This window comes from Podarcis bocagei, assembly GCF_964188305.1.
Source record: "Podarcis bocagei genome assembly, chromosome: 7".
Classification (NCBI taxonomy): Eukaryota; Metazoa; Chordata; class Lepidosauria; order Squamata; family Lacertidae; genus Podarcis; species Podarcis bocagei.
The window spans coordinates 82,370,956-82,393,869 of record NC_138132.1 but is presented as its reverse complement, the minus strand read 5'-3'; the positions used below and the strand labels follow the sequence as shown (position 1 = coordinate 82,393,869).

The following is a 22,914-nucleotide window of genomic DNA, read 5'->3' as shown; positions in this document are numbered from 1 at the left end:
CCCCTAATTTTGGAGGGGCCTTGAAACATGCCTTTAAATATCACGTGGATTTCAGTGTTGACTATGGAAAAGGGGTTGACTTGTCGAGAAGGGACAAAAATATTGTCAAGTTGGAGTCTCCCAGAGTGAAAGGAGCAGAAGACAAAGTAAAGTACAGGTATAAACATGAAGTAGACCTGCGGAAGGTACATGGAAAAGACCTAAGAGCCTCGGATATAAGGTCACCAGGTTGATAGACTAGATGGATGGGACAGAAAGGACTGACAAAACCCAAGACCAGGAGAAGAGACGATGGATGAAGATTGGAAGAAAGTTTTAAAAATTTATTTAGAAAAGTATCGTAAAATTAATGAGTATTAGAAAAATGTTGGAATGAAATTATTTGGCTTTAGCAGAAATGTTAAAAAGAATTATGTAAGAATATGTTATGGTTAAAAGAATTTGGTATAAGTAAGATTTAAGTTTTAAGTTTTAGGGTTTTTTATGGTAAGATAAGGTTAAAATAGATTAAGGTAATTTAATGACAGAATATTGCGAAAGATGGAAAGGATTTGCTGAGATAATTAACAGCTAGTATACAAAAAAGGGAGGTGTGAGGAGGTTGATGAAATAAGTTAATGAAAGTTAAGGATTTGGGAATATTGGATTTGTTTTTAAATTTGTTGTATATTTTTGTTTTTTTGATTGTGTTGTATTGTGTGTTTTGTTTTTTCTTTTTGATTTTGGTTTCTATTGATTTGTATTGTTTAATTGTTACTTTTATCTACTGTTGTCTTTCTTTTTCTCTTTTTCTTGTTTTTTCCTTCTTTTTTTCTTTGTAATTTTAAATTTTTAAATAAATATCATTTTTTTTAAAAAAAGGAAGTGAATCTGCAACCTGATTGGCCTACAGGAGAATCCCAGAATTAGCCAATCACGTGGGGCCCATTGTGTAAATAATGTATATAAAGCAGACATTCTGGGGGAACTTCCATTCCTCCTCACCACTATGAGCTGAATAAAGACCATGAAATCCACTCTCAACTCCAAGTATATTTCACTTGCCTAACGGTAGGGCTGGCCCAGAGAAGCAACAAAGGTGAGAGAGAGAGAAAGAGATGGTAGGCAGGTGAGTGCATCTTTAAATTTTTATTCTGAAGAATCCATCAAGGAAGGGATTCGGCTGCAGTTGCTGCTGCTTGACATTAATGGCTGGAAATGGTCTGCAAGGGGGAAAAAGAGAGTTGCAGTGTTAGGAAATGTGCCAGAGGTCTTTGGGCAGATCCACGCCATATGCTTAAAGCATGTGGCTTCCCCAGAAAGAACCCAGGGAACTACAGTTCCCGGCATCCTTAAACTATAGTTCCCAGGATTATTGGGGTGGGGAACCATGTGCTTTAAGTGCATGGTGGCTGGCCACTGTGAGGACCAGATACAAGACTAAATTGGCCATTGGCTTATTAGGAAACCAATTACATAGCCAATTATAAATTTGGGGTGGCTTCCCATGTGCTGTACTTCAGGGTCCGATTCCCTTTAATTCTGCCTCCACATTATTGCTCAAACTAAATACAACCCATTCTTGATAAAACCCCTTATTCCACAGCTACAATGATTAACTTCAATTCACAGCAACACATATAAAGGTAAAGGGACCCCTGACCATTAGGTCCAGTCGTGGCCGACTCTGGGGTTGCGGCGCTCATCTCACTTTACTGGCTGAGGGAGCCGGCATACAGCTTCCAGGTCATGTGGCCAGCATGACTAAGCCGCTTCTGGCGAACCAGAGCAGCGCACAGAAACGCCGTTTACCTTCCCACCGGAGCGGTACCTATTTATCTACTTGCACTTTGACGTGCTTTCGAAGTGCTAGGTTGGCAGGAGCAGGGACCGAGCAACGGGAGCTCACCCCGTCGCGGGGATTCGAACCGCCGACCTTCTGATCGGCAAGTCCTAGGCTCTGTGGTTTAACCCACAGCGCCACCCGTGTCCCTTTTATCAACACATATAGTAATTTGTAAATTCGCAAATGAAGTTCTCGTTTCTTCTTCCTCTGTGAGGTTTTAATTTCCACCGATTATTCCTTTCTCAAATATGATGTCCATATTAATTATTCCTGATCTCCTTTGTTGACTCGGAGTTACTCTGGAGAGGTCTTTTTCTTTGTTCTCAACTTTTCTGATGTAAAATTCCACCTTTGATTTCAAACAGGGAGTCACCTGCCAAAGCCCTGGCAGACCTCCAAGTTCTCCCCTCTGCCTCCAGTCGAAGCAATTAATTATAATTATTTGTAAAAGAACGATCTGGCGGCCCGCCAGATCCCTTGCATGCAGGACGTACCTCTTCAATCCAGTTGTTGAAAGCAGAGACACGGGTGAAGACGGTGGGCTTCTTCAAGGTGTTGCACCCCCAGGCAGAGACGAAACTCGTCACCCCGTGGACGTACCACCTCCCATCAGCAGCCCGACAGTTGAGGGGGCCCCCGGAGTCACCCTGAAATAATAGGCAAGGTGTGAAAAGGATCTCAAAAGCTGCACCCTGTTCAAATGATGATATTAGATCCATGTTGTTAACTTCCCTGATAATTTCTTAAAGTCTTTAAATTTATTACTGGAAGAATCCGTGATCAGAAAGAGGAGGAACATCAAGAAGATTGGAAGAAATTTAAGGAATATTTAGCTAAATATTATAATATAATATAATTGGAAATACTTGCAAGTACTAAATTGGTTTAGGATTAAAGTATGTTGAATGGTATAATACTATGGATTGAGAATATTATGAGAAGAAAGGAAGTTAGTAATTTGAATAAGTTAATTTTATTAGAAAGTGGATATTGGAAAATTGCTAAAATGAGATTTAATGAAAATCAGTTAGGAAGGATTCGAGGAAGTCACTTAACAATGAAAAGTAATTTGGATTTTTAATAGCAAGAAGTTTTATATGTTTGTTTGTTTTGTTTTTTAATATGTTTTGTTAGTTTGTGTTGTGTTATATTTGTTATAAATTTGGAAAATTAATAAAAAAATGAAAAAAATAAATAAAGCCTTTTAATTTATATTCTCCTCCCTCTTGTTTTAATAAATTTCTGTAAGTTGTCCACCCTTCTATCATATTCTTTTCCTTTACCGCTACAGCTTCCAACGGTGAGAGCCAAAGTGGTGCTTTTGCCTCGAATAAATTATTGCATTTATCCCATACTCTATACATCCCCCCAATTATATGATTATGATTATGAACTTTCGCCTTTTCATACCATAAATATGCATGCCAACCAAAAATATTGTCACGACCTTCCAAGTCTAGAATACATGAATTCTCTAATGTCCTCCATTCCTTCAACCAGCAAAGACAGGCTGCCTCATTGTATAGTTTCATATCCCGCAGGGAAAAACCTCTTTCTTTTGCATCTGTCAATATTTTAGATTTTATTGTCAGTTGGGAAATGTTAAAATGATTGTAAAATTAGTGAAATGTATAAATCTGAAAGGCATAAATCATTTTTTAAAGAAAGCTGCTCCCCGGGCAGTAATTGGCGAGGTCTGTAGCTCTGCAGTAGGGTAGATCATTAGAACTTGTATACTATCTATTAAATTCATATACCACCCACGAGCTGAAGATGGCAAAATGAATAACGCCAAATGAATCAATCAGTCCCTGTAGAAACGAGTCTTGGGTGCAATTGCTGCCCCACAGGGGGTTGGACTAGATGACCCATGAGGGTCCCTTCCAACTCTACAATGCTAGAGTTCAAAAGTAAATCTGACCTTTATTGCTCCGCCCACCTTTGCCTCTGGCCACACCCACCAATGGCACAGGGCACCCCCAGGAAGTTGCCCAGAAGGGAATGTGGCGCCCCCCAGTTGAGAAGGGGTTCCTGGCTCCTGGTTCAAAGTGCCGCAAGACCCTTTGCTGCGTTCTTGTGCAAAAGACTGGCTTTGCATCCTTACCGTACATTGCAAAGCACACAACTCCCCCCTGCCGCAAAAGGATCCTGGGAACCGTAGTTCCCCCCTTGCGGTGCTGCAATTCCCAGCAGCCTTAACTACAGTTCCCTGCATTCTTTAGGGGAAATAACATGCTGTTAAATAAATACTATGCCCGTTTCCTATAGGCAGTGCCTCCTCTGGAAATCCTTCCTTCCTCCCCCGCCCCAATTATATTTCATTAAGTTTCAACATTTTTAACACATGCAGTCAAAACACAATTTCGTCTTTTATTTTTCTCGACTTCCCACCCCGTTCTCCACGGACTTGTTATTTTATCCCTTCTGCTGCACCCTGTCTTCTATCTATCAAATCAGAACCACAATATTATAATCTAATTTCTTCTTTTGCTTGTAGCTCAAATCCTGCTCATGAGTTCATCGTACCATAATATTATAGTATAATATACTATATCAGGCGTGGCCAGCTCACAAGAAACTGTGATCTACTCCCACTATAAAAAGAACTGGCAGTGATCTACCTGTTGGATTGACCAAAGTTGTTGAGCTTTTTGTGGGGGGCCATCAGCAAAGTTGGGGGAGAAAGGCCCAAAGTTGTCGAGCTTTATTATTATTATTATTTATTTTATTTTTGGGCCAGTCGATCAGGATCACGCGATTGACCGGGATTGGCTAGGGACACCCCACGATCGCGATCAACCGGTTGGACATGCCTGTACTATATACTATAATGTTTCCTTAAAAGGTAAAGGGACCCCTGACCATTAGGTCCAGTCGTGACCGACCCTGGGGTTGCGGCACTCATCTCACTTTATTGGCCGAGGGAGCTGGCGTACAGCTTCCGGGTCATGTGGCCAGCATGACTAAGCCGTTTCTGGCGAACCAGAGCAGCACACAGAAACGCCGTTTACCTTCCCACCGGAGCGGTACCTATTTATCTACTTGCACTTTGACTTGCTTTCGAACTGCTAGGTTGGCAGGAGCAGGGACCGAGCAACGGGAGCTCACCCCGTCGTGGGGATTCGAACCGCCAACCTTCTGATTGGCAAGTCCTAGGCTCTGTGGTTTAACCCACAGCGCCACCCGTGTCCCTTAATGTTTCCTTAAACAATCTGGAAAAGGCATCCTATGGAAATCATTTCCCTCCTTGGGAACACTAGTGGCTCGGTGGCTGCTAACCAGAAGGCTGGTGGTTCGAGCCCCCCAGGATCCCTTCCAACTCTACAGTACTATAGTTCTACGACCAGCCCTTTCTGCCTTCCACTGTCTTGCCCTCAGGATAGCTGGAGATGGGGCTCCATCGCTCAGCATCCTCTGGGGCAATAGCACCGCTGGTCCCTTATACAGTGCCAGCCCCTTCTTTGCGGTTTACTGACGTTGCAGCCAGACCGGATGTCTCCCCCGGCGCAGACCATTGTCTCCTTCACGGTGTAGCTCCACCAGTCCGGCTGGCTGCAGTGGGCGTAGTCCACCGACGGGAGCAGGGCTTGCTGAAGGATGGAGGGGAGTGGCCCGCCAGCTGTAAGAGAAGGGAAGGGGTTTTGGGAAATACAGTGGTTCCTCGGGTTATGGACGCTTCAGGTTACAGATTCCGCTAACCCAGAAATAGTACCTCTGGTTAAGAACTTTGCTTCAGGATGAGAACAGAAATCGTGCTCCGGCGGCGCAGTGGCAGCAGGAGGCCCCATTAGCTAAAGTGGTGCTTCAGATTAAGAACAGTTTCAGGTTCCATTATGGAGGGGGTGACAAATTATCAAGGAACAATTACTGCCCTACTAGGGTGGTTCATAAAACACTTAAAAAAAAAAAAAGCCTGCTCCAAAGGTCTTATCTTACTACACTAGGGATTATATATCTATATGTGAAATTTCATGCATATCGGTTAATATCTTGACCCTCCTCCACGAAAATAGCTGTTTACTTGCCTGTTTTCCTATGTCGGGAAGGCTGAAATTTAAATTCAGTGGAGCGCTTACTGTTCCCAACCCTAACCCAGCGGAAAGCCACCTAATTAGACTTTAATTTGATTTTGACATGTTTTTAGGAGGTAATTTAATAGTTGTTTGATTTTATACCAGTGTTATGTATCTGATGTTAGCCGCCCTGAGCCCGACTTTGGCTGGGGAGGACGGGGTATAAATAAAAGTTTATTATTATTATTACTTCTTATTATTATTCCTTTGTAAGAAAATATGAAATAATGTAAAACCATTTTTGCAGGCAAAAAATGAAATAAAAATCAATGTGGGGGGGGGGTGGCAAGAAATTTTCCACACCAGATACCACCTGACCTTCCTATGCCTCTGCTCTCAGCCTAACCTACCTTGCAAGGTTGTTGTAGGAATAAAACAGGAAGTTGGAGTACCACATTTGCCCCCCTGGAGTTCCTCAGAGGTTCAAAAAAAGGGGGAGAGAAATGCAACAAGTAAATAAATAAGGTCACGTACTGTAGAGGCGCCCCCAGCCGCTGATGTAGCAGGGGGATCCATTGGGGAGCAGGTCTCCCGGGGGTGGGATGCAACCCAGCTGCACTTTGTCGTTGAGCTCTGCGCTGCGAGAAAGCTTCAGCAAGGCAATGTCATCCCTGAAAGAGGAGGAGGAGGTTTTGTGTTCAAAATGCAAAGGGAAGGAGGGTACTGTTTACCATATGTGGTGGCCATGTACACGGCTAAAGGCTTCCTGGGAAATGATATACTGTATTTTTTGCTCTACAAGACTCACTTTTCCCCTCCTTAAAAGTAAGGGGAAATGTGTGTGCGTCTTATGGAGCGAACGCAGGCTGCGCAGCTATCCCAGAAACCAGAACAGCAAGAGGGATCGCTGCTTTCGCTGCATAGCGATCCCTCTTGCTGTTCTGGCTTCTGAGATTCAGAATATTTTTTTTCTTGTTTTCCTCCTCCAAAAACTAGGTGCGTCTTATGGTCTGGTGCATCTTATAGAGCGAAAAATACGATATAATGAATTAAAGAAAACGATAAAATGATTTAAAAAGTACCATCCTTCTCTTTGCATTCCCAACACAAATTTGAACTTGTTTTGTACATTTTAGCAATTTTAGGTAAAGGTAAAGGGACCCCTGACCGTTAGGTCCAATAACGGACGACTCTGGGGTTGCGGCGCTCATCTCTCTTTATTGGATGAGGGAGCCGGCGTTTGTCCACAGTTTTTCCGGGTCATGTGGCCAGCATGACGAACCAGAGCAGCACACGGAAATGCCGTTTACCTTCCCGCCAGAGCGGTACCTATTTATCTACTTGCACTTTGACGTGCTTTCGAACTGCTAGGTTGGCAGGAGCAGGGACCGAGCAACGGGAGCTCACCCCGTCGCGGGGATTCGAACCGCCGACCTTCTGATCGGCAAGCCCTTGGCTCTGTGGTTTAACCCACAGGGCCACCCGTAAAAATTAGCAATTTTACTTGATGTTAAATACCAACAGTGTATCATTTTCATATAAGAAAAAAGATAAGCAGTTCTCCTTCCACTTACCCACAAGCCACGCAGTTGCCGTTCCAGCCAGGGTGCACATAGATGTCCTCTGAGTTCACCAGGATGTGCTGCTCTGGGCCTTCCTCTTTGCTCCGGTCGTACTCACCCAGAACCACCTTGTATTTGCGGGATGGTCTGAGAAGAGAGAGGTGCGTTAAAAACCCTCTGGCTTTTGTGTGGCTGGAATGTAAGTTCACTGTAGGAACTCCTTGCCTATTGAAGATCAAGCCGGCGCTTTTGCCGTACTCTTTTCAGCGCTTGCCAAAAACACTCTGGTTTAGACAAGCCCTTTTGGACAGTCAGTGCGAATCTTAATCTGATTTTAAGTCTATTTTTTAAAAACCTTTCTGACGTTTTTAAATTATTTCTGCTCTTTTTTGTAAAATGTTACCGTTTTATCTACTTTGTAAACCATTGTGAGGCATTTTATACAATCAAATTTTATGAAGTACAGTGGGACCTTGGCTCTCAAACTTAATTCGTTCCGGAAGTCAGTTCCAAAACCAAAGCGTTCCCAAACCAAGACACGCTTTCCCATAGAAAATAATGCAAAATGGATTAATTTGTTCTGGATTTTTATAAACAACCCCCAAAACAGTCAATTAACATGTTATTTACTATCTAACAAGAACTCTGATCCATAAAATGAAAGCAATAATCAATGTAAAAAGGTAAAGGGACCCCAGTCATGGACAACTCTGGGGTTGCGGCGCTCATCTCGCTTTACTGGCCGAGGGAGCCGGGGTTTGTCTGCAGACAGCAGTGGCCAGCATGACTAAGCCACTTCTGGCGAACCAGAGCAGCGCACGGAAACGCTGTTTACCTTCCCACCGGAGCGGTACCTATTTATCTGCTTGCACTTTGACGTGCTTTCGAACTGCTAGGTGGGCAGGAGCAGGGACCGAGTAACGGGAACTCACCCCATCGTGGGGATTCGAACCACCGACCTTCTGATCAGCAAGTCCTAGGCTCTGTGGTTTAACCCACAGCGCCACCCGTGTCCCATAATAATAATAATAATAATGTACCCTACTATAAATAAACAAGACAGCATTGTAGATGATTAAAATTAAAGTTAAAAAACAAAAGTGCCAGTCCGTTTGACTTCCAAAATGTTTGAAAACCAAGGTGCAGCTTCTGATTTGTGCAGGTGCCCCGGAAACAATAGCCAACCGCCGCATTGGACATTTGGCTTCTGAAATACATTTGAAAACCGGAACACTTACTTCCGGGTTTTTGGCGTTTGGGAACCAAGGCGTTTGAGAACCAAGACATTTGAGTACCAAGGCGTTTGAGAACCAAGGTACCACTGTAAACGTTTCAGCATAGCTCACTTGGTTAGAGCATGGCGCTGATAACACCAAGTGCACAGGTCTAGGACAGCTGCACATTCCTGCATTGCAGGGGGGTGGATTCGATGATCTTCAGGGTCCCTTACAACTCTACAATCCAAATTTTAAAGAAATATACCTGCTCCTTCCCCCGCTTTCCCTTCTGACGCTGCCCCCCACTGCCGTGCGACTCTCGGGTGATTGCCCGTGTGGTCTCAAGGTACCAAGGTATGCGTCAAATCCATTACCCTGCCTGCTAGGCCCTCCTAGCAGTCCATGTGGCCCTTCATTGATTGACCACATGGCCCCCGGGTTCCTACCCCCGTTTCATGGGTGTGCTCAGTGCTTGGCTCCGGCACGCCTTGAGAGAGACCGCACTTACGAGATGCAATGTCCAGCCGTCATGACCCAGTTGGCATCGATGAGCGTCCCTCCGCAGGTGTGGTGGAATTGTCCTCCACTTTCATATTGCAGGGAGACCTGTAGAAGAGGGCGTAGATGATGGAGGAGCTGAGATCTGGCCAGGCTGGGAGGTCTTCTCCTTTCCTCCCCACCTGAAAGGACTTTCCTTTTTTTAAAAAATAAATTTTTTATTAGATTTTCCACAATGATAACACAAACCACAAAGCAAAATGATACACAAAAACAGAAAAAGAAAAAGAAGAAGAAAAAAGGGAACAAAGATAAACAATAACAACAAACTTAATTCTTCACAAATCCAACCTTTTAAACATCTTGGTTGACTTCCTCAAATCCCTCCCTTCTGAGTTTCCTTGTAATTAAAAGTAACAGCTTTCCAATATCATTACTAAACTAAAACAATTTCCAATTATAGTCCATCTTATGCACTTTTCTTAACATTCTAAATCCCATTTATTTAATTATAACTTAGTTTAATCTTAGGCCTATTTGTTTCTTTCAAGTAATTTTTAATTTTTTATATTACAATATTTATTCAAATAGTCCTTAAACTTCCTCCAGTCCTCTTGAAACTCCTCTTCTTTCTGGTCGCGGATTCTTCCAGTCAGGTCAGCTAGCTCCGAAAAGTCCATCATCTTCATCTGCCAATCTTCCACTGTTGGTAGTTCTTGTGTTTTCCAATTTTTAGCAAGTAATATTCGGGCGGCCGTTGTGGCATACAAAAATAATTTAACATCTTTCTTGGGCAATTCCAAACCTATTATTCCAAGAAGAAAGGCCTTTGGTTTCTTAATAAATGTATATTTCAATATTTTTTCCTGTAAGGACTTTCCTAACCCTTTCCCGCTCCGTTCCTCAAGAACGGGGGCAGCTGTCCAGTTGCCGCTGAACTGCAGCCCCCAGCAGCCCCAGCCAGTGGCGTAGCATGGGTTACCAGTGCCCGGAACAGGGCAAGTGTTGTGCTTTGGTCGGGGCATGTGCCGGGGGGGGGGGCACGTGCTGAGTCCACTTGGAGGCTGAACCGATTCTGTCTCCAACAGGGATGATGGGAGTTGTAGTTCAGCCATATCTGGTTAACCAAAGGCTCCCCACACCTTCTCAAGAGGTCTGGGACGGTGGGCGATTCCAGACTGTTGCTGTGTGTGATAGCAGCTAAGAAGGCTGGATGAGGACTTCAGAGCCCCGGATTCAAATCTCCACTAGGCCATGAAGAAGAGTTTGGATTTGATATCCCGCTTTATCACTACCCTAAGGAGTCTCAAAGCGGCTAACATTCTCCTTTCCCTTCCTTGCCCACACCAAACACTCTGCGAGATGAGTGGGGCTGAGAGACTTCAGAGAAGTGTGACTGGCCCAAGGTACCCAGCAGCTGCATGTGGAGGAGCGGGGAATCGAACCCGGTTCACCAGATTACGGGTCTACCGTTCTTAACCACTACACCACACTGGCTCACTGGGGTGACCCTGGGCCAATCGCTTTCTCTCTCAGCCTGGCCTACCTCACAGGATGGTGGTATGGATAACAATAGGAAGAAACTTCGAACTTTATGCGGATGTGACCACAGCTAAAATGAAAAGTCTCCCCACCCGTTAGTTGTTCCTCGTAGGGGAGTTTCCCCAGTGCCCCCCCCAATTGCTCCAGTCAGCCTTCCGCTTTCCCAGTTCTAGAATAATAATAATAATAATTTATTATTTGTACCCCGCCCATCTGGCTGGGTTTCCCCAGCCACTCTGGGCGGCTTCCACAAAGACCAAAAATACACTAATATGTCATACATTAAAAACTTCCCTGATCAGGGCTGCCTTAAGATGTCTTCTGAATGTCAGGTAGTTGTTTATTTCTTTGACATCTGATGGGAGGGCGTTCCACAGGGCGGGCGCCACTACCGAGAAGGCCCTCTGCCTGGTTTCCTGTAGCTTTGCTTCTCACAATGAGGGAACCGCCAGAAAGCCCTCGGAGCTGGACCTCCATGTCCAGGCAGAACGATGGAGGTGGAGGCGCTCCTTCAGGTATACAGGGCCGAGGCCGTTTAGGGCTTTAAAGGTCAACACCAACACTTTGAATTGTGCTCGGAAACGTACTGGGAGCCAATGTAGGTCTTTCAAGACCGGTGTTATGTGGTCTCAGTGGCCGCCCCCAGTCACCAGTCTAGCTGCCGCATTAGTTGTAGTTTCCGGGTCACCTTCAAAGGTAGCCCTATGTAGAGCGCATTGCAGTAGTCCAAGCGGGAGATAACCAGAGCATGCACCACTCTGGCGAGACAGTCTGCGGGCAGGTAGGGTCTCATCCTGCGTACCAGATGGAGCTGGTAAACAGCTGCCCTGGACACAGAATTGACCTGCGCCTCCATGGACAGCTGTGAGTCCAAAATGACTCCCAGGCTGCGCACCTCGAACACTAAGGTGCGATGACACCACTAGGCAATGCTCCCCCGTCCCATGGAGGTACTCACTTGCCAGGGCCAGCTGTACGGCACGGCATCTTCGCCGTTCACCACTCTCCCCGTGGGGGCATAAGAAGGTTGTCCACAGCCATAGACTGATGAGAGAGAGGAAGGCATTTTGTGTTGGGGGGTCATTGATGGAAATTACCGAAATCCTCCTGCAGATTTCACTTTCCCTGCGATTGCCTGCAAGGCAGGGAAGGTAACCCACATGCCCTCCAACATTTCTCTGATGAAAATAGGGACATCCTATTCTATATTCCCCCCCCCCCTATTTATAACCCGCCCATCTGACCTGGTTGCCCCAGCCACCCTGGGCGGCTCCCAACATATATATAAAAATATGATAAAACTTTTTAAAAAACACCCCAAAGGAAACCCCCTTCCCTATTGGGGGTCGGATAACTCCATATCCTCTGACATTTCTCCGATGAAAATAAGGACAGGAAAAGGGGGACATTCCGGGATTGTGTCAGAAACCGGGACGGCTTCTGTAAATCCAGGACTGTCCCTGGAAAATAGGGGCACTTGGAGGGTCTGAAGCCAGGGTGGCTCCAGATTAGGCCTCAAATACCCCGATGCCAAGGGACGCGGGTGGCGCTGTGGGTTAAACCACAGAGCCTAGGACTTGCCGATCAGAAGGTCAGCAGTTGAGCTCCCGTTGCTTGGTGCCTGCTCCTGCCCACCTAGCAGTTCGAAAGCACGCCCAAGTGCAAGTAGATAAATAGATACCGCTCCAGCGGGAAGGTAAACGGTGTTTCCGTGCACTGCTCTGGCTCGCCAGAAGTGGCTTAGTCCTGCTGGCCACATGACCCGGAAGCTGTACGCCGGCTCCCTCAGCCAATAAAGCAAGATGAGCGCCGCAACCCCAGAGTCGGTCACGACTGGACCTAATGGTCAGGGGTCCCTTTACCCTTTACCTTACCCCGATGCTAGCTTTGCAACTGGCTCCAAACCCCTGGAATCAGGGCCAAAGCAGACGCGTTTCCCCGCATTTCTGCTCTCAAAGCAAACAGGGGAATCTGCATTATACTGCTACGTTTATACCCTCAAGACCACAGTCCACCAAGCGGGGGGAGGCCCAGTATGAAAAATGACTACAGGCATGGTGGTGGTCTCAGGTGAATTGAGGAGGTGGGCTTCTAGGTTGCATGCGGGGTGTGGACGTTACCCTCAGCTGCCAACAGGAATGGGACGAGGAGCCTCCACATTGTGGCGCGAGCGACCAACTGTCTGGGAGAGCGAGAATAAGCGGCAGAGCCTTTAAATACCACCCACCCTGTCTCCAAGTGGGCTGGTTCCTAGCTATTGCAGGAGCCGCCAAGGGCACTGTTCAGCCTTGGAGGCTGCATATCTATTTTCCCAGCGCAGAGGGACATTAAGGTAGCAGGAGGAGGTCAGGGCAGCTGTCTGGAGTGGGGAAGGTTCCAGTTCCACCCCGCCCCCAGCACCTCCAGGGACAGCTGTCGGTGGAAATTGTACAAAGATGCTGCCAGCCAGTGTGGGCAACACTGAAGCAGTTGGTCCAAGGGTCTGGCTTGGGATAAGGCTGGTTCCTATGTTTCTATTCAGATCAGATCTTTATTCAGATCTGAGCATGAGACTGAATCTCAGGGCTGTGGGTACAAGTCCTGTTTTGGATGAAAGATTCCCGCATTCCCAGGACTTGATGATCCTTGTGGTCCCTTCGAACTCTTTGTTTGTTGTTATTGTTTAGTCGTTTAGTCGTGTCCGACTCTTCGTGACCCCCTGGACCAGAGCACGCCAGGCACTCCTGTCTTCCACTGCCTCCCGCAGTTTGGTCAAACTCATGCTGGTAGCTTCGAGAACACTGTCCAACCATCTCGTCCTCTGTCGTCCCCTTCTCCTTGTGCCCTCCATCTTTCCCAACATCAGGGTCTTTTCCAGGGAGTCTTCTCTTCTCATGAGGTGGTCAAAGTATTGAAGTCTCAGCTTCAGGATCTGTCCTTCCAGTGAGCACTCAGGACTGATTTCCTTAAGAATGGCTACAATTCTATAATTCTACCTTATTTTTAGAAGGAAGCAGTATCTCCACAGCATATCCAGGAGTGTTTTTCAAATGTCCCCGTCCTGGGGAGCTGCTGCCAACCTGTGTAGACAGTATTAGGTTAAATGGACCCTGTCTCAGTACAGGGCATGCTTCTGTGTTCCTAGAACGATAGGAAAATCTTTCTCGAAGCGCCTCTCAGGGCTCAGTCCTGGACATCAGCTTCTGAAGATGTGAACTGTCCAGGAAAAGATTGCCTCTGAATATAATAAGAGTGCCTTGCCTTTACCTCTGGGCACAAGAAGACCCGCAAAGGCACCCTGAGGCATTTCCTCTCAGCAGGTTTAATCAGAGACACCTTGGGTTTTAGAAATGAAACCCCAGCAGTCTGATTTTCATGGCCATTAATGGTAATATGCGGTGCTGCGGTGCTGCTTTTTTTAAACTCGCCAGCTGAAGCATGAAAGGGGGGGGGGAGAAACTTCCCAGCTTTTGCAGAGATCACTAGTAAAATAGGCAACAGCTGTGAATTAAAATGGCATTTGTGAACCACAGGCTCCTCTTTGGTCTGGACTCCAGGTTATATACGAACCACCCCAATCGCCAAGCAGTCTCCAGGAGCTTTCCCAGAGTTCAGTTTCCTTGGGATGAAGGTTGGCAGAGATGATGGTGTCTTTAGGATACAGTGGTACCTTGGTTCTCAAACTTAATCCGTTCCAGAAGTCCGCTCCAAAACCAAAGCGTTCCAAAAGAAAGGTGTGCTTTCCCATAGAAAGGAATGCAAAACGGATTAATCCGTTCCAGACTTTAAAAAACAACCCCCAAAGCAGCCATTTAACATGGTTTTTACTATCTAACGAGACCACTGATCCATAAAATGAAAGCAATAATCAATGTACTGTACTATAAAATAAATAAGACAGTATTGTAGATGATAAAAATGAAAATTTTTATTTTTTTCTTACCTGCGCTGATGATAGTCATTGTTTGGATGGGGGGGCTTTTATCCATTTCCGCAGTTACACAATCAGTCAATCAATCAATCAATCCGTAGCTGAACTGTGTTCCACACAGTGACAAAAACAAATTAATTGAAAAAGCCTCAAAACCAAAAACGCAAAATAAATAGCAAAAACAAAAGCACCAAACTTAATCTGTTCCAGAAGTCCGTTTGACTTCTGAAATGTTCAAAAACCAAGGCATGGCTTCTGATTGGTACAGGCGCCCTGGAAACAATAGCTGACAGCCGCATCGGATGTTCGGCTTCCGAAAAACGTTCAGAAACTGGAACACTTACTTCCAGGTTTTCGGCGTTTGGGAACCAAGGTGCCACTGTATCTAGTTTGACTCACACATATGCACAACCTCAGCATGAGATGAAGGGCTCACGGCATTGACACCCCAACACATTTTGCATCTTCATTAATCACTGCTTTGGCTCCAGCATAGATGAGGCAGGTATCTGGGTCTCTATCTACCATCCTCAGCTCTCTGGCTCTTGTTCTCCTACCTAGCAGCTAGGAGAGTGGAGTCCATGGGCCTGGAGGATACAATCCCTCATAGCCTGGCTCATTCTTTGGGGATGTTGATGAAGACACTTAAATGGCCAGCTAAAGCCATCATCTTACAAATAAACTTGTCGGACCAGTTCAGTGATAGAATCCTCTCTTAGATTCTAACCCTCGCTTTCTCGAAAGATTGGAAAAGACTCAGGGCATCATCCATACTGATATTGTGAGGCTGCATCTCTGATCAATTCTTGGGAGGCAGAGTGGTAATGGAGGACGTTTGGGGCAGTAAGGGCAAGTGAGGGTCTAATTCAGGTTTGGGGAACATCTGTGGTCCTGCAGATGGTTTTTGGACTGGCATATAAATCCCTGAAATAAATGAAGGTGCTCTGACTCCAGCTCCCATCAGCCCTGGCAACTGTGGTCCGACAGTGTCTGTAAGGTCACAGGACCCCTGGCCCTGAACTTGACCGTCACTTGCCTTTAGTGCCCCAGTTTTAGGAGTCAATAAAAGATGCCGCCGGCAGAGAAAGCACATTTCCCCTTGAACAGGACAGAGGTGAGAGATCAGTAGTCATAGCTGTGCCTTGGAAACCACAGAAGAAGAAGAAGAAGAAGAAGAAGAAGAAGAAGAAGAAGAAGAAGAAGAAGAAGAAGAAGAAGAAGAAGAAGAAGGAGATTTATACCCCGCCCATCTGGCTGGGTCTCCCCAGCCACTATGGGTGGCTCCCAAAAGAGGACTAAAAACAGAATAAAACTTCAAACATTAAAAACTTCCCTAATCGGGGCTGCCTTCAGATGTCTTCTAAAGGTCAGGTAGTTGTTTATCGCTTTGACATCTGATGGGAGGGCGTTCCACAGGGTGGGCGCCACTACTGAGAAGGCCCTCTGCCTGCTTCCCTGTAACCTCACTTTTCACAGGGAGGGAACCACCAGAGGCCCTTGGAGCTGGACCACAGTGTCCAGGCAGTATGATGGGGGTAGAGACGCTCCTTCAGGTATACTGGGGTGAGACCGTTTAGGACTTTAAAGGTCAGCACCAACACTTTGAATTGTGCTCGGAAACGTACTGGGAGCCAATGTAGGTATTTCAGGACTGGTGTTATATGGTCTTGGCAGCCACTCCCAGTCACCAGTCTAGCTGCTGCATTCTGGATTAGTTGTAGTTTCCTGGTCACCTTCAAAGGTAGCCCCACGTAGAGTGCATTGCAGTAGTCCAAGTGGGAGATAACCAGAGCATGCACCACTCTGGTGAGACAGTTTGCGGGCAGGTAGGGTCTCATCCTGCGTACCAGATGGAGCTGGTAAACAGTTGCCCTGGACACAGAATTGACCTGCACCTCCATGGACAGCTGTGAGTCCAAAATGACTCCCAGGCTGCGCACCTCGTCCTTCAGGGGCACAGTTACCCCATTCAGGACCAGGAAGTCCTCCACACCCGTCTGCCTCCTGTCCCCCCCAAAACAGTACTTCCTGTCTTTTTTCCAGTACTAAAAACATTTTTCCTGTCTCTCCCCCCGCTTCGCCTCCCCTCTTCTAAACTTGCATGGCCTGGGACCCATAGCAGGTGTCAAGGCCGCTGGGATGGCAGATCATTAACCAGCCGTTGATCTGGGAAGGTTACCCTGTAGCCAGCTGGGCAAGCAAAGAGGGGACGTGGGCATCTGCAGTTGGGTGGAGAGCCAGCTCTGTGAAATAGCAGTGGGCTTCACCAGTGGGTGAAGTCAAATGAGGACGCCGGGTATTAGGCGGGGGGGGGGGCAGCTGCGGGGGACGAGCAGCAGCTCCCTCATCATTCCCTTTAAACTAGCCTGCTCTGCGCCTCCAAAGCTACAGACCTGCAACATCAATTCCTTGCCCTCTGATGCAGCTGCCACAGAAATGTCCCCACCTGAAATCCTGGGGCTCTGCTGCCGGCCAGTGTAGAAAATACTGAGCTAGATGGACCAAGGGTCTGACTCAGCCTTCCAGCCCCACATCTGGGGTGATGGGGGCAGCGACTTCGGATTCCACAAGGGGGAAGAGGCTGCAATCTGTGAGCTCTTCTGGCCTTAACCCAGGATGAGCGATTATGTCAAATTCAGTTTCTCCTTTCCCCAATCTTGAATTCAGTTCTGCACATCAGCCTATGTATCACAAATCATCGTTATTATTTTCAATGTGCATGTTTTTATGCCATTTTTTCCCCCTGACAGAAACATGTTTTGCAAAACAATTTTCCTTAATACAATGCATCTGCAGATTCAGTATGCATTTTTATGGACACTTTACCCCAGGTGGCACTGTAGGTTAACCCACAGAGCCTAGGGCTTGCCGATCAGAAGGTCGGTGGTTCAAATCCCCGTGACGGAGTGAGCTCCCGTTGCTCGGTCCCTGCTCCTGCCAACCTAGCAGTTTGAAAGCACCTCAAAGTGCAAGTAGATAAATAGGTACCGCTTCGGCGGGAAGGTAAACGGCGTTTCCGTGCGCTGCTCTGGTTCGCCAGAAGCGGCTTAGTCCTGCTGGCCACATGACCCGGAAGCTGTACGCTGGCTCCCTCGGCCAATAAAGCGAGATGAGCGCCGCAACCCCAGAGTCGGCCACAACTGGACCTAACGGTCAGGGCTCCCTTTACCTTTACCCCAGTGCTTTTTTTTCAAAAGAAATGTTTGGGGGGACTCTCTACTCATATTGAAATACTGCCCCTCAATCAGGCCAAACTTAGATTCACAAAATGTTTAGGGATATGCACACCCGTGTCCCCCCAGAAAAAAGCACTGCTTTACCCTAGTTATATGTCTCTCTCTCTCTCTCTCTCATATATATATATATATATATATATATATATATATATATATATATGATACACAAATACTTGGCCATAGAACTGCATTGCAAATTCTGGAGAAGTGCAGATTTTCGAAGGTTTGCCATGTTTCGGCTCCCAGAAAGTGCTAACCAGGTAAATGAGAAGTGAAGTGAATTTCTCCTGAAAGCTTTGGCTCTCTCTCTCTCTCTCCCCTAAACCTTCACTCTATTTTCCTCCTTCCGCCAGAGGGAGCAGAGTCGTCCCTTTCTCTCTCCTCCAACCTTTTTGTCGCTCCACAAACCCTTGCCCCCCCCCCTTCTCTAGGGAGAGGTCTTGAACTCTGCAGACCATCCCTCCAGTTACCTTTGACCCTCCATTTAATCTCCCTGGGAAGGAAGGAACTGGGGAGGGGGGATAGTGTCCCAGCTAAGCAGGAAAAAACAAGGCAAAGTGAATTTCTCCTGAAAGCTTTGGCTGCCTCTCGCTCTCCCCTAAACCTTCACTCTATTTTCCTCCTTCTTCCAGAGGGAAGGACCCATGGAATCCCTTTCCAGCCCAAGCAACCCTGGCCAAAGGTGGCAGTCGGCTCTCCCAGCAACTCTTGGCTATTGAGCATCTTTCCTTTGGACCATGGCTGCGGACAAATTTAGAGCACACAGATTCCCCCAGAGAGAATCCTGGGAATTATAGTTTGTTATGGGTGCTGGGAATTGTAGGTCTGCGCGGGCTGAGATACAGTAAGTCTCTGCAGTCTGCGGGAGAGTTTCAGCTGCAAGTCCCATAGATCTCAGAAGCCAGCTCCACGGTGGCTCGGAGCAGGGCCTTTGGTGTGGCTCCCCTGTTCCGCGGTGAAATATATTTGGAGCTGAGAGTGGATTTCATGCTCTTTATTCAGCTCATAGTGGTGAGGAGGAATGGAAGTTCCTTCAGAATGTCTGCTTTATATACATTATTTACACAATGGGCCCCACGTGATTGGCTAATTCCGGGATTCTCCTGTAGGCCAATCAGGTTGCGGATTCCCTTCCACCTGGAGCTGGATTGGGTGGCTCCTGTGGACCAATCAGACTGCTGCATTCTGGACCCTATTGTTCTAGGACCAATCAGACTGCTGCATTCTGAATCCTATTGTTCTAGGGCCAATCAGACTGCTGCCTTTTGGATCCTATTCAACTCAGTACATAACATGCGGAACAAGGGGGAGAAAATATGGCTTCACTTTACAAAGACGTATTTGTTCCAACAGGCTTTCCAAGCTGCATCAGTGGGTCTTTGCCACAAGGGTCCCTCAAATGTAGTTGTTGTTTTTTAATGCCCTTTTATGTAAATCACCTTGAGACAGGTGATTTTAGGAGGCGATTAAGAACCTAAGAAGAACCTGCTGCTTCTGGCCAATCTAGTCCAACCGCCTGTTCTCACAGGGGCCAACCAGATGTCTATGGGAAGCTTGCAAGCAGGATTCGAACGCAAGAGCGTTCTCCCCTCCCCTGAATAGCAACTGCTATTCAGGAGCATTTCTGCCTCCAACCATTACCGCTAATAACCACATGAATTTGTCCAATCCTCTTTCAAAGCCATCTAGGTGATCATTGCTGCTTCCTGCGGAAGTGAGTTCCATAGCTGAACTATGCGTCCTGTGAAGAAGTAAAATAGGTCAGTGCTTAACAATAATTGATAATGATGATGATGATGATGATGATGATAATAATAATAATAATAATAATAATAATAATAATAATAATAATAATAATAATTTATTATTTATACCCCGCTCATCTGGCTGGGTTTCCCCAGCCACTCTGGGCGGCTTCCAACAAAGTACTAAAATACAGTGGTCTGTTAAACATTAAAAGCTTCCCTAAACAGGGCTGCCTTCAGGTTTCTTCTAAAAGTCTGGTAGTTGTTTTTCTCTTTGACATCTGGTGAGAGGGCGTTCCACAGGGTGAGTGCCACCACCGAGAAGGCCCTCTGCCTGGTTCCCTGTAACTTGGCTTCTCGCAGTGAGGGAACCGCCAGAAGGCCCTCAGCGCTGGACCTCAGTGTCTGGGTAGAACGATGGGGGTGGAGACACTCCTTCAGTATCATCCGAAAACCACAGCCACCCCTCCAAAGTGAATAGTTTTGTTTTGAATCAGCCAGTTTTCATGACAGTTAAATGAATACAGTGGTACCTCGGGTTACATACACTTCAGGTTACATACGCTTCAGGTTACAGACTCCGCTAACCCAGAAATAGTGCTTCAGGTTAAGAACTTTGCTTCAGGATGAGAACAGAAATTGTGCTCCGGCAGCGCAGCAGCAGCAGGAGGCCCCATTAGCTAAAGTGGTGCTTCAGGTTAAGAAGAGTTTCAGGTTAAGAACGGACCTCCGGAACGAATTAAGTACTTAACCTGATGTAGCACTGTATTAATAATAGAATGGGGGTGTACGGTGTGTACACAGCTCTGGTTATTAAAACTGCTACACCAGACAGCCTGGATAGCTCGGTTGGTTAGAGCATGCTACCAATAACGCGAAGGTTGGGGGTTCGATCCCTGCATGGGACAGTTGCATATTCCTGCACTGCAGAGGGTTGGACTGGATTATCCTTAGGGTCCCTTCCAACGCTACAATTCTATGTTACACAAAGGGAGGGCTAATGGGACCGGAGGTGGGGTGCATTACAATATATCACCCCCTCCCCGCAAGAAACACATCAACATGACACGTCAGAAAACCACAGCCACCCCTCCAAAGTGAATAGTTTTGTTTTGAATCAGCCAGTTTTCATGACTGATCAGATTTTCCCCAGTTAGGGAAAAGCCACATAAACCAGCAAGGAGTGAGAGGTGTAATTGGGACGTGTTCAACGTTAGCACGGCAGTCAGTGCCTGGCAATGTCAGTGTCCTAAAAAATTACCCCCTGGGCTGGAAGGAGGTAGGGCAAGGCAGGGCTGAGGTGCCTCCATTGCCTCTTTTTTCCAGACTGCCTTGGAAAGAGTCAATTCCGAGAGAAAGAAGGAGCGTGTCCCTTGTCTGCCGGGAGAGGGCAGCCGCGAGAGATCTTTCCTGCAAGCCTGTATTGCACTTTTTAAAAAAAATTCCCAGGAAAACATCAGAAAGAGCCAGGGCGAGTGGATCAGACCAAAAGGCCATCCTGTTGTGCCCCATCCTGCTTCACACAGCAGTCAAGCAAGGGAAAGGCCTAAGCTCAGTGGTGCTGTGGGTTAAACCACAGAGCCTAGGGCTTGCTGATCAGAAGGTCGGTGGTTCAAATCCCCGTGATGGGGTGAGCTCAAATCCCCGTGATGGGGTGAAACCTAGCAGTTTGAAAGCACATCAAAGTGCAAGTAGATAAATAAGTACTGCTCTGGCAGGAAGGTAAACGGCTTTCTGTGCACTGCTTTTGTTTTGCCAGAAGCAGCTTAGTCATGCTGGCCACATGACCTGGAAGCTGTACGCCGGCTCCCTCGGCCAATAATGCGAGATGAGCGCCACAACCCCAGAGTCGGTCACGACTGGACCTAATGGTCAGGGGTCCCTTTACCTTTACCTTAGAATCATAGAACTGTAGAGTTGTAAGGGGTTCCAAGGGTTATCTAGTCCCTAACAGCCCAGTTTAGGGAAGTTTTTAATGTTTGATGTTTTATCGCTTTGTAATAAATGAAAATCTGCCCTTATTCCCTTATGGAGGACACAAGAGCCCTTATAGAGTCTTTTGCAGGTTCTCTATCGGTCGGAGAAAATATCAGAGGCCAACCAGAGAATATTGAGAAGCAAAGCAGCGAGTAAGCCTGATCTTTATTGAACTGTGGCAACACACAGGAGAAGGAGGAGGGCCCAGAACAAAGGTGTGTGTGCCCTTATATAGACATTTTAAAATGCCTGCCCTGGAGTCCAAGACCACCCCCCAGACACATCATACCTACATCACAGAAAGGGCGGTCTACAGCAGAAATCTGAGTGCATTGTTTACCTCCTATCTGGCAGGTTACCTGTTAATGCTTACTTGATTGGATACCCTGGGGAGCCTGGCCAGTCTTTTGTAATGATAAATACTGAGTTCCTGAGCCAGGTCACAGGCTCACCCTATTCATACACAGACATACCCTTAAGACAGGATTTGTGAAGGAAAAGACAATGGGGAGGCTTTTCCATTTTCCTTGACCTTGCAGAGAAATCATTTGGTCAGTTTGGGAGTCAAAATGGTTTTCCTGTGCTGCTTCAGACATATGGTTATATATTTATGTATGTGTTTGCTTGGTACATTTATGAACATTTATTACACCGGTATATATAAGACCTTATTTTTTTATTTCAGCTTTATTATTATTATTCTGTTGAGAGCTACCCAGAGTGGCTGTGGAAACCCAGCCAGATGGGCGGGCTATAAATAATAATATATTATTATTATTATTATTATTATTATTATTATTATTATTATTATTATTTTGATGAGGACGGTATTGTGTGGATGTTGTGCCCAACTTCCGTGCCTGAGCAGCAGCGAGTGCAAAATGAAAGGCCTTGTGGAAGGAACACACCAGGAAAGGGGGGGGGGTTCTGTTTCTCAGTGGAGAGGGGGGATGGGGTCCGGCAACAGCAACCGGGGAGGAACAGGGTCTGCAGAAGCTGCGCCCACATCAGGGCAGAAGGCGGAAGCAGCACACTGGGGCTACCTGGATAATCTTGGGGCCAACCTTCCACCTGGCTTACCTGCTCCCACAAACAGACAGCTTCTCCCTCACTCAAACAAGATATGGGGAGTGAATCATTAACGGCACTCAGATTGCTGAGGGCTGGGGCCTGATGCGTAGACCCCTAGGGGTGGGATGGGGAGAATGGGACAAGCAGAAGGAGATACCTAACAATGTAAGAAAAGCGCCCCCTGGGTCATGCCAATGGTCCGCCTGGGCCTGCCCCCTGGAGAACCCCCTCTCCCAGGTGTGGGGCACTGAGGAAACAGCTCTGTTTGCTCCCCCAGTCATGATGGAGAGCCATTGGTGGGTCCTGGGTCCTCCCAGG

At 46.7% G+C, this 22,914-nt stretch overlaps 1 protein-coding gene across 1 annotated transcript; it reads right to left on the bottom strand.

Moving 5' to 3' along the window:
- Positions 1-1,131: 1,131 nt before the first annotated feature.
- On the bottom strand, positions 1,132-12,834 carry CELA3B (chymotrypsin like elastase 3B). The gene is made up of 8 exons (XM_081203239.1): positions 12,778-12,834; positions 11,616-11,701; positions 9,126-9,223; positions 7,413-7,547; positions 6,373-6,509; positions 5,302-5,444; positions 2,320-2,472; positions 1,132-1,202 (listed from the first exon to the last, which is right to left on the bottom strand). The coding sequence occupies exons 1-8, from the start codon at positions 12,815-12,817 to the stop codon at positions 1,185-1,187; spliced, it is 810 nt and encodes a 269-aa protein (XP_081059365.1). The 5' UTR covers positions 12,818-12,834; the 3' UTR covers positions 1,132-1,184.
- Positions 12,835-22,914: the final 10,080 nt, after the last annotated feature.

Coding starts and splice junctions, on each gene's coding strand:
- CELA3B (XM_081203239.1), bottom strand. CDS start 12,817: ATGTGGAGGCTCCTCGTCCCATTCCTGTTGGCAGCTGAGG. Junction 7,548..9,125: donor ACGGCTGGACATTGCATCTC/GTAAGTGCGGTC, acceptor CTCTCTTCTCAG/ACCATCCCGCAAATACAAGG. Junction 6,510..7,412: donor GGCAACTGCGTGGCTTGTGG/GTAAGTGGAAGG, acceptor CTCCTCTTTCAG/GGATGACATTGCCTTGCTGA.